Source organism: Rhinoderma darwinii, chromosome 5 (genome assembly GCF_050947455.1).
Source record: "Rhinoderma darwinii isolate aRhiDar2 chromosome 5, aRhiDar2.hap1, whole genome shotgun sequence".
NCBI lineage: Eukaryota > Metazoa > Chordata > Amphibia > Anura > Rhinodermatidae > Rhinoderma > Rhinoderma darwinii.
Genome location: NC_134691.1, coordinates 259593222 through 259609343, shown reverse-complemented (window position 1 = coordinate 259609343; position 16122 = coordinate 259593222). Strand labels below are relative to the sequence as shown.

The following is a 16122-nucleotide window of genomic DNA, read 5'->3' as shown; positions in this document are numbered from 1 at the left end:
TATGTGTTATATGCTGTTTAATATGCAGCAATTGAAAAGTGATCGAGACATAATATAAATGTGAATAGAGTCCAAACGACCAATTCAGACCAACTTCTCAGATACTCATAATGAACATATTGGTGAACAGAAAATTTGTTTGGAATCCTAAGGCCACAGTCTCACAGATGTATTATGATAGAAAATGGAGGTGACAGCATCTGTGCAGGTGAAAACATGTGTATATTGTTGCTTTAAACATGTCTTGCTATGTTTCAAGCATACATTGTACCATCTTCTGTTGCAAATGGTTTCCGTCTGTCTTTGTTCCATAAGGTTTCTGTTTTTTAGCGGAAACAATAGCGCAGTCGACTACGCTATTGATTCCGCCAAAAAAAGGAAACCTTATGGAACGGAGACAAAGGGAAACCATTGGCAACTGAAGCATTACCATTGAAATCAATGGTAATGCAAACTGAAGCTATGGTTTTCGTTTGTCATTCAGTTGATGGGTTCCTCTGATGGAAAGGTCTGACGGAACCCATCAACGGGAACCGAAAGCTGATATGAACACACCCTTACATGTATTTTTAGAGGGAGAGCCCAGCCCTCTATAACTCAAGAAGAGGGAGAGTCTGCAGCTTACACACAGTGAGAGGGTGAGCAGGGGAGGGAAAAGTTCAATGCTGTATGTAATCAGCGCTGTAAGAAGGCTCTCTCTTTATCTAAGCCCTGCTAGCTCTCCTGTGTGTTTCTTATTCAGACGAATGTAGAATACGACCGTATGATGGGCGTGAAAATAACAGCCGTCACACGGATGCATGTATTTCAATGGGGCCGTTCACACGGCCGTTGTTTCAACAGAGCGTGTAAAGGGTCCGCTGAAAAATAGAACATGTCCTACTTTGTTCCGTTTTCACGAATCCCTCGATAGACTCAAGTCCATGGGGATCCATCCAAGTTTCCTCACGTTTGTCTGAATAAGCCCTAAATGTGTGAGTCTCCATCCACACTACAAGCTGTGTTTCTGAATAAAAGCTTCTTCTCTACTTCTTTACCGACAAGCAGAGAAGGCATTTTCTATTGGCTGGTGGCAATTAAAGAGTGGAACTGAGCATGTGTTTCCTCCCTCATTCAACTCAGTAAGAGGACGTACACATTACAATACAGATTGAACACCAGGGGGCACCATTATAATGAAGCAAAGGCATTATCTTGCAACTGGAGAATTTTTGTGACATACAGTATATTACAAAACAAATAAATTTTTAATGGTGTCGTCGTGACATTATGCACAGCAGGAGAAAAACATATTTAAGCTACCATGGCTACCAAACGTATATCATCCCGGTACCAGCATCTGGTTAACACAGGGAATAAGATAAAAATCTATTGGATCAAGACACCAGGGAAATAAAAACAAGAACCCACATATGAAACATTAGGAAAGTTAAGTGCAACATAATGCTTATGTGACATCCAAATGATCCATCACACTAGCCTATGGCAGAGCAGGGAGACAGTTGGCATCATCTTTCATGCGACAGTAACTCCATCCTCTGAATAGTATCAATGACCATTTGTTTAGATCAAAGCTTTCCGATCATGCATGTTATCCAGTAGATCATTTTGTAGAGAAGACTTTTGGCCTACCTGGTGAGTTGAGCAGTCTAGACATCTTGCAAGAGTAGGAAATATACTGTTCACATTTCTCTGCACTGTTTGTGATGGTGGAGATCTGATCCATAGATGCATTGTAATTCAGATGTACCACAACCCGCTTCTCCTTGCTGGCACCAGGCACTGATGTTTCAGGTTTAATATCATGGTATAAGGTTGTCCATACTTTATCCTCTGTGGAAATGAAAAAAAATTTGCTGTGTGAAGATTGTGACAGGATTGTATAGGTCTAAATAAAATAGTTCAATACGACGGCAGTAAAGTCATTCATTTAAACATATATGCTGGTTTTAAAACCTTATGTGCTATTTGAATGTTAGAAAATGTTAAGAAAGTCTTTTTTTCCTTTGCATTGCTCACTTTAAAGTGTATCTGTTAGGTCTTCTATGCCCTCCTATCTGAAGGGCAGCAATGGGGAGCTGATTCAGTCTTTTCATGCCCACACTGAGTGATTGACATATTCTGTTCTACGCTGTAAGTTTTTATACATGGAGAGCGAGGGGGTGGGGTGATTGCACGACCTACAGGCTTTCTCTATAGATCCTGGCAACATTTAAACAGGTTTTACATGAAAACACTAAATCACATCTAGAAAATTGTATATCCCTCAGCTCAGCATCTCCCCATCATATACTGCACTCAGATAGAGAAGCATAAAAAATCAGGCAGAGGTAGTTTAATATAATACACCTTGGTAGATATTGTCTTGCACATTAAAACTCTTTTAATACAACAACATCCAAGTCAAGTATTAATTAATATCGCCTATATTTTTAAGTAAATGGGCATGAATAAGTAAAAAAATATATTAAAAAAATAAATATATATATATATATATACATTGAAAGGATATTAAAAGCATAAAGCTGAATAAATGTTCAAGGTGATTTCCTAGAGATTCTGCCAAATCATTCTAGCAATTGTGCGTGGTCACAGAAATTGGACACAAAGTGATTGGACAATCATGGCATATCCTAGCGATATGCCATTAATGCTTTAATGAGTTAACCCTTTTAATTTCTACTTACATGTAAAAGTATCCCTATATATTATTTTTCAATTTTTTTTATTGTTTACTAAAAAGTTTAATTTTAGTATGACAGCGACACTGAAAGAATGGTACTTTCTTGATCCCGCAGCACTCCGTGTTTCAAGTGTGCATGAGTAGGCTTGCACGCCAACGTATAAAAAATGTGAACTCAGTAATCCAAAAATAGGTTTAACGTTTCGGTCTATACATTCGACTTTCTTCAGGTAATAGCGCCATTACCTAACAGCGACCGAGGTCGCAAGCGCTGCATATCCTTATCCTCGAACGTAATCCGTGTCTGAAGAAGGTTGAATGTATAGATCGAAACGTTACACCTATTTTTGGATTACTACTTTTCGCTATACGTGAAATAAAATATCACTTATTGCATAATACCTTGGAGTGCTGAGTTCCCATTTTTAGTGACACTGAAAGAGCCACCATTTATGACTTTTTATGTTTGTACCCAGAACAGGATTTTATATTCTGTGGTGAATAACAAGAATAGCTATTGAATCTATTGGGAACTATCTGAAATGTGTGTTATTCTCTTTTATACAAATAACAAAATACAAAGGTTTATATAAGGTACTATATTAAAGAGAATTTGTCGCAGTAGATAGAGTTCACTTTATAAACAAGTCCGTCCTCCATTGACTTCTTCTGACCCATGATTGGCACTATTGGGACTATTAGTAAGTACAATTGCATCCATTCATTCAGCTTTGATGGGCCAGTTAACGGTCCTGGTGACAAGTTCCCTTCAGTGCAATGCAACAAGAAACTGCCCATATATTTTGTCTTAGCAGATCGCACTGTTTGAAAAGTCGCTTTAGAACCTTACAAAAGTTTTGTACATATTGTTTGACTTACACCCTAACACATAATGTCTCTTTTAACTTTCTGATTTTGCAATGACATTTTTATTCTTGCTGTGTAAATTGCTCGTAGTGCTAATGACATTGCCAGTGTGGTATTTACTAAAGTCTTAATTGCTACGTGCATAGGTCCTTGCTATTTATTCTAACCCTTTTTGCAATTTTCCAGGTCACAAAATGAGGATAATGTGCCATAGCATTGCTCTTCCCAGCCACGTATTAAATTTCTCAGAATACAAAATCGCAGCAAACCCCGCTCAATACGTATTTCCTCATTATCTAGAGAAGTTGTAAATATGGCACTGAACAAGACCTGGATAAACTTTTTCATTAACTGCATTTTATAGTCTCTGGGAAATAAGTGAATATTTAAGCTTATTTTGTTCTCTGGGTGAGGTACTTGCTTAGCAATGCAGATGAACACAGTGCCAAATAACACGACAGCTACTGTATGAGGGGAACCGGATCCCCTTGTGAGTTAGCAAATGTCATTCTCTGCATGGAGACCCCTGGATCATCATGAAGAGATCTGCAATGTCATTGACTGTGGAGCAATCCACCTGCTCTCACAAAATGAGGTTATCACTTGATATTTTCTCTTCTCGTCTCATTTGCGCACGCTGCCTCATGAAAGCTCGGTAAATTACCATACACAGTGTGCTTGTGTTTTGATGTAAACAATGTATCTTCCAAAACAAGTTAAAATTATACAATGTAGACAAAGAAGTTTATTTTCTGCCCAGCTGTTCCCTTTTTCTAAATTGAGCAATAATAATAATAATAACAACAATAATAATCATAATAGATTATATATGTCTATTGATCTTCATGGGAAGGTTGATCATAACCTTATGATCAAGTAATCCCATGCTTCGACTCTAGTGGCTAGAAATGACCCAAAAGGCAAAATTATCTGCAAAATCTAATAATGAAGGTTTCTTGGGTAATGAAATTGGTAGAGTAGACCTCCAATTTATATTATAAGTTGTTAAATTTATCCCTCCATGCTCTGGTGTACACCACCCATTAAATCATGAAAAATGTAGGTATAGGGAGAGAGGAGGAAAGGTAGAGCATGGTGGACAATGTCGCCTTCAATTTTTTATTGATACCGACTAGTGTAGTAGGAGAAGAATTATACTGTGCAATGTCCCCTTTATTGCCACATTGTGTGGTATTTTGATTAAATTATTGCACAGTGTGATTACAGCTTTAAACAAATTCCACTGGGTAGGGAGCTTGTTGGCCCTACTACTCAGGTGTAAATAAACGAGGTGGTGCTGCAAGGGTTATTTTTGTATCTGTAAGATACCTTGCATATGCACACTACAGGAGGTTGTGTTCAAACTCTATGAGCAACTGCCTGATCATTGACTACCTTTTAAGCGTTGCCGCTGCAAACTTTTGGTGAGTAGCAGCGCAAAAGGATTAAAATTTTTGTGTCAATGAACAGTTAATTAGTCTTCAGATTGTGTTGTATTTGTTCTATTACCAGCGTTGCTGTTCCATTCCTGGAAGAAGCTGACTCAGTTCAGTGAAACGTACGTCGGGACATACCGACCCTGACAGTAGGGAAAGATTACAGATTACACAGGGCAAGATTGGAGCCATGAATAATAATTAACTAATCCTGCCGAATTCAAGTCCGCTCCAGACAGCTGGAGGGAACGGAGGTAGTGGCGACACTTGAGACCAGTGTGTTGCTGAGTGCCCATGACGTCGCGGCACTCACAGCCAATACTCTGAAACAGACAGCAATCCTTACAACTGCACGAACCAGTAGTTTTCACTGCTAACAGGCAGGCTGTCTGTTTGCCTAAACACAGCGTACGCTGCTGTCTCTGTATTGCCGCCGAATTGTGTATCGCAGCGGCAACGCTGAGAACACTAAATAAAACACAACAGGCAGTTTGTCTCTCTGCATTGCCGCATAATTAAGAACCGCAGCGGCAACGCTGAGAACACAAAACGCACTCGGTGACCAGCTAGCTGCTCACTGAGATAGATTGCTTTCTGTCCGCGTTGCTGGCCGAGCTGCTGCTTGAGCCAGGAATGGAACAGCAACGCTGGTAACAGAACAAATACAACACAATCTGAAGACTAATTAACTGTTCATTGACACAAAAATTTTAATCCTTTTGCGCTGCTACTCACCAAAAGTTTGGAGCGGCAACGCTTAAAAGGTAGTCAATGATCAGGCAGTTGCTCATAGAGTTTGAACACAACCTCCTGTAGTGTGCATATGCAAGGTATCTTACAGATACAAAAATAACCCTTGCAGCACCACCTCGTTTATTTCCACCTGAGTAGTAGGGCCAACAAGCTCCCTACCCAGTGGAATTTGTTTAAAGCTGTAATCACACTGTGCAATAATTTAATCAAAATACCACACAATGTGGCAATAAAGGGGACATTGCACAGTATAATCCTTCTCCTACTACACTAGTCGGTATCAATAAAAAATTGAAGGCGACATTGTCCACCATGCTCTACCTTTCCTCCTCTCTCCCTATACCTACATTTTTCAGGTTTCTTGGGTATCCTTAGGCGCAGAAGGCCTTGAAAGACATTACTTAACCATTAGAATTTCTCAGTCCAACCTGGAACTAAAGTTTGTGTTTTTAAGGAGGATATCCCAAAATGAAAAAATGGCTGTATATTAAAACATAAGTTAGAGTTTGGCAATTATACTGGTAGACATTGTAATTTTTTGTCATTTTTGAAGCCATATACTGTAGGTTAGGTTTTTACTTCTGAATTGTCTTCTCAACAGCTGACAATCAATTGTCATTTTGTCTGTACAGTATAAGAGTTTACCACCATGGGATGCTTTTCAAACCCCATGTACCCTTCTAAGTCAATAAAATAAACACTGAAATGCCATCAGACACAGTTTGTTTTCCTGTTATTCGGGTCCGGTGGCTCTTCTCTACTGGCGGCCTTCAGAGAGGAAAGTTGGTGGTCCAGCACAGCCTCTTATGTGACTACTGTTTACAGCTTTAAAACTACATTTGCCAATGGCCAATTGCAGGTTCTAGTGGCTTCTTGCACTGAGGTGGACACTGCCTACGTGTCATGTTCAGATTGTATTACGTATGCTCTGCTGTTGCTGTCACACAGCGAGGCGATGGAGATGAGAAGACATGGATACAGTGCAGGTGCTGTGTTTGCTTCTGACACTGAGCTATGTCCTTCACTCGCTCTGTGCATTTATGATGGCAAAACTGTACGTGCGCTGTCTAACTGCCCAATAGAAAGAATACCGCTATAGAAAGATAAGCGGGAGATACTGCGCATGCTCTTGCTGGTCTAAAAAGAACTACTGGAGAATGTAACTAATAGCAACAAGGACAACAACAAAAAAGAGAAAATAAGGGGTATTTTGGAGGGGTCATTAAAGAAAAACTAACATTTTTCTAATCAAATCATTATTTTCTATGCTTTTTATAACATTAGCCATGAATGTTTTTGTGGGAATACCCCTTTTAAAAGTGACAACCAATATGGCTTCATTTCCTATTTTCACTTTTACAAAAAAGGCAGAAAAATTATAAGATCCCTCAAAATAAAACAAAGAGAATTATTAAACTTTGGCAGCTGCTCTAACTTCTGAAATACTAATGTGTGACCGATTTTACATTTTGAGCGGAAGTCCTCTGTGACTACAAACCCATGTCGGAATATAATCCAATGGTTATCTATATTCAATGCAGATCATTTTACATCATGAATTACTTATATCACACTCCGCCTACAAAAGACTGTCATTACTACTTAGATTTTTGCCTAATTTCCAGAAAGACATAGTTAAAAAAACATCACCACTCATTCAGCAAAAGCCCATCACTAAATTATTCCGCAGTGATTTTAAACATACATTTTAGAACAAGGGTTGCGCTCATGCGTCTGACATTCTGAAACATGCATTGCAGAATGAGTGAGCATTTAAAAAATTTCAGGCACAATAATAGAGTCTGCGGTCATGTGATTTTGCATCACATGACTGCCAACTCCATCATTACATGTTTCCCAGTTCCGCAATTCATGTAGGATAAGTGGAAATTATGAATTATGAAGACCATTTATGAATAAGTAACATCAATTTTACTGTTAAGGCATATGACAATTATATTTAGAAAACGGCCATCCCCTTTTAGAGGTGCAAGCACTTATACTGTAGGTAGTCCTATTAGTATCCCCTCACTTTTGAGTATACTTATAATTAAATGTATAGCTGCAATTCTGATATTGAACACACACTCTAATTCTAGTGCCCAATCTCATGTGGCTATTCACTCCACTTATGCCCTTTCTAATGTCTAATATATATTACAGTTTAAAGCTATGTTCACACTGGCAACATGGTTTTTATTTATAGTTTCTGTAATTTTCATGGCAAGAATAGAGCTACATGTCCAAAGTGATGGGACTCCCGACTGAGACTCCTAACAGCAATGTGAACAGAGCTCGACTTAATGTTCACAATAGAATCTAAGTGTCAATTATACAAAATTGTATATATATATATGTGTGTGTGTGTATGTGTGTGTGTGTGTGTGTGTGTGTGTGTGTGAAGCATTGTATACTGTATGCATTTTAATATTTGTAATATTTTGAATAAAAAATTATTAATGGGCTAAAGATTAAAAAACAGCAATGATTCCTTTAATGCAGTATCAATAAATAAAAGAAAGTACAGAAAAGTTTTTGTGTAAATGCAGCAGAAGATTTATATATGGCCCATCTATATTATTGTAGTGTTACTATACCCACATTGGACATTTTACTAAAGTTTAAGTTTTCCATTGACACCCATACAGATGTCATGGTCTGTGCTTTTATGAGCAATTAGTTTCTTTTCATATCACAGTTCATAGCACTTTGCTTTGCAATAATATTGTAGGTCTTTCGGGGACTGCTAAGAGTCAAAGGCACTAAAGTGAATTGAATTGGTTTAAAAGTATCCAATTTCATTACTGGAAAAAAAAAGTGTGGCTAAGCAAAAGATAGCGTCATGGAGCTGTAGATCACACAATATGATGAAAACTTTTATTGTTATATTCCAACAAATATAAGTGGAGTCCTGAAATTTCACGCTTTTCTCTTTTAGTTGTTTTGACTTTGAAAATCAATAATGTTCTTAAAGTTATATCAGCCTTTTCCAAAGACAATTTTGGAAATATATTGAAGCAGAGATCCTGAAAACTGTGATGAATTGAAACACAATGAAACACAAGCAGGCAGATTTTCTACAAATGTCTGGGTCTAGAATGTGTCAAAAAAGGCAACAAATTTTGGTGCAAATTGGCTCAATTTTGATGTTTACATTTCACTAAACACTTTTTAAAAGTGTCTCGGAAAGCAGCGTGACTAAATGAGGTGTAGATTAAAATGCGCCAATGTGCGCCAAAAAAACTGGCACGAATATGTGGCACAAAGTAAGCAAAATCAAAAGTAAGAAAGAAAAAAATGTCTAACAAGTCATGCAAGATGCGAAAACATTATTATACAGCATGCCCCACTTTGATCATTTTGGCACATCTTGTGACTGACTGGTCAAAATTTACGCTATCTATTAGACAGCATTAGTAAATGTGGGCCAATGTTTATTAGACAGTTGCATTACTTCACTATGCAATAATTAAAGGGGTTGTCCCATCAGGACAACTCCTGTCCATATGCCCTGTTAAGGTATATAAACATTATAGAGGAGCGTCTCCTGCTTGGGACCCCCCTCTGCTAACAAACAGCAGGTCTCACTCTGAGCCACCCATGTAGAGGAACGTCTCTCAACATGATCTGCTGTTTGCTGGGAATCTTGGGTGACTTTCAGATTAAAGGGGATGTCTGTTATAAGACACCCCTTTTAGGCTTTATTTACATAAAAATAGAAAACTTTTTGCTACCAGTTCAATAGAACTTTCTGCTAAATGTAAAAATTTTGGCTCTGTTCCCCCTAGCATCATGGCTTCTTTTTATAATGTTGGATGTTTTCAAATGGATACCAGCGAAACCCAACAGAACCCATTGGGATTAATGAGGTCTGTTGGGCTTAAAATATGTTTGAATGCAAGAATGTTACTACAGACTGTGCTATTCTTGACCGCAATGACACCAGAAAGGCAGAAGAAAACACTGATGGACCTCATTAGCGCAAATTTGAACCAAATCTTTGAAGGAAAGCTCTGAAGCTACTGAATTCCTGTTATGAGCAAGGAAAGGACAGCGATAGTGATTAATGGGAATGGCGAGTGATTATTTGCTAATTGATCTGTGTAAGACTGAGCAATGCAAGTCATGCTGGGACTTATAGTGCTCACTGCCAATGCCTTTTAGCAAGTGAGAATTTTTTTCTTTGTATGTGTCTGGGTGCAAGGGATCAGATGAAATGAAATTCTATATAGAGCTCTCTTCAGCCATTTCTCTGTAGTGATTATAGCATTCATAAGTCATATGGTATGTTGACAATGCAGAGGTGCATTGCAGGGGTGTAGCTATATGGTGTGCAGAGGCAGCAGTTGCACCCAGGCCCTGGTGCATGAGCGTCCTAAAGGCCTCTCTGCCACATAAGACATCAGTATTTTAAAATGGCACATGGTAGGTGGGGGCTTTGTTACGGATTTTGCATTTTATTTCCACCTAAATAACATGTTTTATAAATGTGCCCCAGAACTATTCTCATTACTGATCATTGATCATTGACCTTCTAGGTATGAAATCAGAAGCATACAGAGGTACAATGGGGCCCCATGCACCTCTATAGGTGTTCTATTCTGTCTCCATACAATACGGAGCCCTAGCATGCTGTGTGCATGATGCCTATTTATAAAAGTCTACAAACTTTATTTCTTTATAAAAGACTATGGCATAGTATTTCACATTGCTTTAATGTGCCCTGTATGAGAATTTGCCCTAATAGGAAATTTGGACCACAATCTTTTTGTCAGCGAATGATACTATTAAAAACAATATGGAATGTTAAACAGCTAAATAAAAATTTCCTGTATGCGTGACTGCAGCTAAAGTAAATATTTCTTTCTGTAATGTTCCAATTTACAATTTCATTCATGATGACCTTTTCTTGTAGTAAAAAATTTCCTCTTCCTTAACGTCAGATCAAATATGTCAGGGACAAAATATCCTAACTTATTCGCAGTCACAGTCATTGAAGCACTTCTTATATGCTTGGCTAATGGCTTAATTTTCTCCTTCTTATTCTGCACTGAACATCTTGCTGGCATACGATGACCTACATGGCGGCAGAAATTGGCCAATGTAAAGTGCTTTGTATTACAGCAATGTGTCCACTGCACATTAAAGAAATTGTAAATTCAGAATATAGCAAAGAAAAAATTATAAAGCAGACAATTACATTGGTGCTTTTTTTTTTATTATGCTCCAATTATGTTTTGAGTTCCTGTGAAATTTCAAGATATCATTCCTCAAAGAATAGAAAAATAATTTAGCATATAGGATAGCATCATATATAAAATGAAAAAAAAAAAATCATATATATGTGGTCTTTTTCATAGATAGAGATATAGATATTTAGTGAGGTATAAGTTGTATCCCCAATCAAAATCAGAACAGTATTTATTAATCCTTATGTGCAATAACTATGTGCTTAGTCTTTTCCCCTCCAGACTTCTGCCTTTGCCCTATATTCTTGCTTAAACACAGACTGTAGACGAGGGAGTAGGTTAAAGGGAGTAACACTTGCCTTCAGTATCAGACCACATACATGGAATTTGCTTGTAGAATCTACCATGGTTACACATGGGTCTGCATTGAAACTATATGCACAAATCGATAGGATATTTTTTAAACGAGATTCCCATCCAAAGTTTAAAAAAGTTAGAGCCGTAGCCAAAGTTTGGTCATTATATTTATTTTGCTTATTAAGATATTGGCATTTTTATGTTTTGCTACGGTGGCCATTTTTGCAAAAGTGCCAACAGGAAGTGCAACCATATTAATTTTCCCCTTCTCAGAAAATGATCACTTTGTTATAGATATGTGAAAAGTCACTATGCACACCAGTATGGAGTAAAGTACTGATTTTTTATTTTCACGCCAGTGGCCGTGTGGACGCTTCCTAGACCTCCACCAGGCACTAAACCATACTGGGTATCTGCGCGTTGGCGCTCAGTAATGGCGGCTAACCACATGGCCACTGGCATGAAAATAAAAATTCAGTATTTACTGCAAACCGGTGTGCAGAGTAACTTTCTTGATTGTTATTGGGTTGGGCCCCTTCTGATGCACTCATTACGCCTAGTGCTGTCTGACCCACTGTAGCGCCCGTCTACTCACCTCCCGACACCCGCAGCCATGGATCTGTGAGCGCTGGCCTCCGTCTCCCTCCTAGGAGATGCCAGCGCTCACTTCCGCTCCATCCGGCTGGGTCCCGTAGGGTGCGCGCGCACGCTCGCGCCTGGCCTTAAAGGGCCAGCGCGCGCAATTAGGAAATCATCATAATCAACTGCCACGATTTCCTGGTCTATAAGAAGGCCCCTGACCTTCTAATCCTTGCCTGAGCGTTGTTAGTCTTTCCCAGTCTGTCTCGCAAATAGTCCCTTAGTGTCTCCCGTTCCAGCTGTTACCCGTGCCCTGTTACCGTTCCTGTATTCCGTATTGTTCCTGTGCCTACCCGCGTTCAAGTGTCTTCTGCCACGTCAAGTGCCATCTGCCACGTCTAGTGCCATCTGCCACGTCAAGTGCCATCTGCCACGTCAAGTGTCATCTGCCACGTCAAGTGCCATCTGCCAAGTCAAGTGCCATCTGCCACGTCAAGTGCCACCTGCCACGTCAAGTGTCTTCTGCCACGTCAAGTGCCATCTGCCACGTCAAGTGCCATCTGCCACGTCAAGTGTCTACCGCTCATCCGATACTGCCCGCCACGTCTGGCGCGACTTGCCGCACCTGCCTCCATCCGTGCTGAAGCCACAGCCACCGCCCGGACTATTTCAGGTACCTAAGCATTACTGTCTGCCATTTTACTTTTGCATAGACTGTGACCTGGTCAGCTGCCTCCCCGCTACGGCGGAGCGGCCTAGTGGGTCCACAAACCCAGTGTCCGTGACAGTACGCTCAGGCCATGGAACCCGCTGGCCAGCCCAAGATCCCAGTATAGAAGATTCAGACAGAGATGCATGACCTACGCACACGTCAGGATCAACTCCTTGAGGCGGTGAATTCTATTCTGGTCCGCCTGGATCTACTCGCTGTTCCACCCCCGGTTCTTCCTCCTGAGGCTGTTGCCGTGCCACTGCCTGTTGCTCCCCCTCTTTGTTCCGGATCCTCAGTTCCTCTGCCTCTTCTACGACGGTGACCCCAGAGCATGCAGAGGATTTCTCAATCAATGCACGGTGCATTTTAGGCTACGGCCTCATCTCTTCACCTCCGAGGAGGCCAAAATAGCGTTCATTATCTCCCTCCTCGCTGGCAAGGCCCTCGCATGGGCGAACACAATCTTGGAGCAACAAGGACCTGTATCCTCGGACCTAGCCTTGTTCCTGCAGTCAGTCCTTTCGTGGCGTGTTCGAGGAGCCGGGTCGAACATCCTCTGCCGCAGCCACTCTGCTGACCCTCAAGCAAGAAGGCTCCACAGTAGGGGAGTATGCGATCTCCTTCCGTACCCTAGCAGCTGAGCTGGCATGGAACAATGAGGCACTGGTGGCGACCTTCTGGCAGGGACTGTCCTCTCACATCAAGGACGAACTGGCAGCCCGCGACCTTCCTTCTACCTTGGATGCCCTCATCCTGTTAGCCACCCGGGTTGATATGAGAATCCGGGAGCGCTCTCAAGAGATTCGTCAGGAGAGCCGGGCCCACAGACCAGCACCCTCTGGCCAGAGACCACTATTGCCCACTCCTAGTGCGCTACCTGAGGAACCCATGCAGGTAGACAGAGTCCGGTTATCTGAACAGGAGAAGCAGCGCAGACGCTCCTCTGGACTTTGTATGTATTGCGGCCTCAAGGGTCATTTTGTGCGCCAATGCCCACAGAAACCGGGAAACTCCAGTAGGTTGGAGAGGCAACTCTAGGTGGAACATCTCCAAACGTTAAAACCTCTTCCAAATGATCGATACCTGTGGCCATCGTCACCAGACAGGCATCACATCCTTCCTCCGCCTATCTTGACTCTGGAGCGGCTGCTAATTTTATCCACCAAGATCTATTGGATCGGTTTCAACTACCCACAGTCCGTCTGGAGAGACCCCTGGCAGTTGCCTCTGTGAATGGTCTACCGTTGCCTGATCCAATCATGCTCATCACTGAGCCGTTGACATTACGGGTCGGAGCTCTTCACTCAGAACAGATCTCCTTCCTGGTACTACCCAAGGCTATCAATCCTATCCTGCTGGGTCTGCCATGGCTCTGTCTACACGCCCCGACACTCGACTGGAGTTCTGGAGAGGTTCTTCAATGGGGTTCCAGATGCCATAGCCATTGCCTGTCACAAGTCCGTCCTGTTGTGCCCCCTCTGCCTCAGTCACTCTCCGATCTACCTTCTCAGTATGCCAGTTTTGCGGATGTCTTCTGCAAACGAGAGGCTGAGACGTTGTCTCCACATCGGAATTATGACTGTCCCATTGAACTGGTTCCCAATGCTTCTCTTCCCCGTGGACGAGTATATCCTCTCTCCTTGCCAGAGACTTTATCGATGTCAGCCTATATCAAGGAGAACTTGGAGAGGGGTTTTATTCGAAAATCTTCCTCCCCGGCCGGGGCAGGATTCTTCTTCGTTAAAAAGAGAGATGGATCTCTCCGACCCTGCATTGACTACCGTGGTCTCAATCAGATCACAGTCAAGAACAAATACCCGTTGCCACTCATTTCCGAGCTGTTTGATCGCATACGAGGAGCCAAAAAATTTTCCAAGCTAGATCTGCGGGGGGCCTATAATCTAATCCGGATTCGCCGGGGTGACGAATGGAAGACGGCATTTAACACCCGCGATGGGCACTACGAATACCTAGTGATGCCCTTCGGACTGTGTAACGCTCCCGCAGTATTTCAGGAGTTCGTTAATGACATCTTCCGAGATCTCCTCTATACGTGTGTTGTAGTTTATCTCGATGATATTCTAATTTTCTCCCCAGATCTGATGACCCATCGGAGGCATGTTCGTCAAGTTCTTCTGCGACTAAGAGAGAATCGCTTGTATGCCAAGTTAGAGAACTGCACCTTTGAAAAGAGGCCTTTGCCCTTCCTGGGCTATGTCATCTCGGATCAAGGCCTTAAGATGGACCCTGAGAAGTTAAAGTCTGTCCTGGAATGGCCACGTCCTCAAGGCCTAAGAGCCATACAGCGGTTCCTGGGTTTCGTCAATTTCTACCGCCAGTTTATTCCGAACTTTTCTTCTCTGACGGCCCCCATCTCTACCCTAACCAAGAAGGGTGTGAACGCCAAGGTATGGACTCCAGAGGCAGAGTCCGCATTCATTAGCCTCAAGAAAGCCTTCACTTCAGCTTCGATCCTCCATCACCCTGACGTATCTCAGCAGTTCTCACTGGAAGCGGACGCTTCCTCTGTCGGTGCAGGTGCACTTCTGTTCCAGAGGAGCTCCAAAGGAAAAGCAGTAGTATGTGGCTACTACTCAAGACTGTTTTCCTCTGCTGAGCGCAATTATTCCATTGGAGATCGGGAGCTACTGGCTATCAAATTGGCTCTGGAGGAGTGGAGACATCTTCTGGAGGGTGCTGCTCACCCCATCCTGATCTTCACCGACCACAAGAATCTCACTTACCTTTAGTCCGCTCAAAGACTGAATCCAGGGGCGTAACTAGGAAAGACTGGGCCCCATAGCAAACTTTTGACTGGGGCCCCCCCTCTGCTAGGTATCACACAACCCCCCCCCCTTGTAGATAGTGCCTCCCACTATAGATTCCACCACACATCGCCCCACTATAGATAGCACCATACACAGCCCCCTGTAGATAACGCCATACAGACCCCCTGTAGATAACACCATACAGCCCCCTCTGTAGATAACACCATATAAGCCCCCCCAAAAAAAACAAAAACGGCCTATAGTTTGTCCTACAAAAGACATGCATCCCCTATCCACAGGATAGGGGATACATGTGCGATCGCTGGCATTGATAAGGAGAACGGGGGACCGAAAGTCCCCCGAAGTTCTCCATGACTAACCTCGGACTTCTGGCGTCTGCAGTTCAATAAAAATGAAAGGAGCGCTGGTCACGCATGCGCACAAGCGCGACCGGCGCTGCATTCATTTCTACGGAGCTGCCGACACAGACCCCGGAAGTCCGAGGTTTTTCATGGAGAACTTAGGGGGGACTTTCGGTCCCCCGTTCTCCTCATTGCTGGGCGTCCCAGCGATCCCACATGTATCCCCTATCCTGTGGATAGGGGATGCATGTCTTTTGTAGGAACAACCCCTTCAGTGACGTCGCGCTGTAGCAGCCATAGCGGCTGCTAGCGGAGCCTGCGGCCATGGTGGGGGCCGTGCTGGCAGGTGCCACGGGCCCCCTCATGCTGTAGGCCCCGTAGAAGTCGCTACGGCTGCTATAGCGGTAGTTACGCCA

General features: G+C 42.3%; 1 protein-coding gene across 1 annotated transcript in view; it reads right to left on the bottom strand.

Annotated features, from left to right (window-relative positions):
• Window positions 1–16122, bottom strand: part of CNTNAP2 (contactin associated protein 2) — a 1694842-nt gene that overhangs the window by 488635 nt on the left and 1190085 nt on the right. Inside the window, exon 13 of the mRNA XM_075827067.1 lies at window positions 1633–1833. Coding sequence (XP_075683182.1) covers window positions 1633–1833 — 201 coding nt within the window. The remainder of the gene's footprint in view (window positions 1–1632; window positions 1834–16122) is intronic.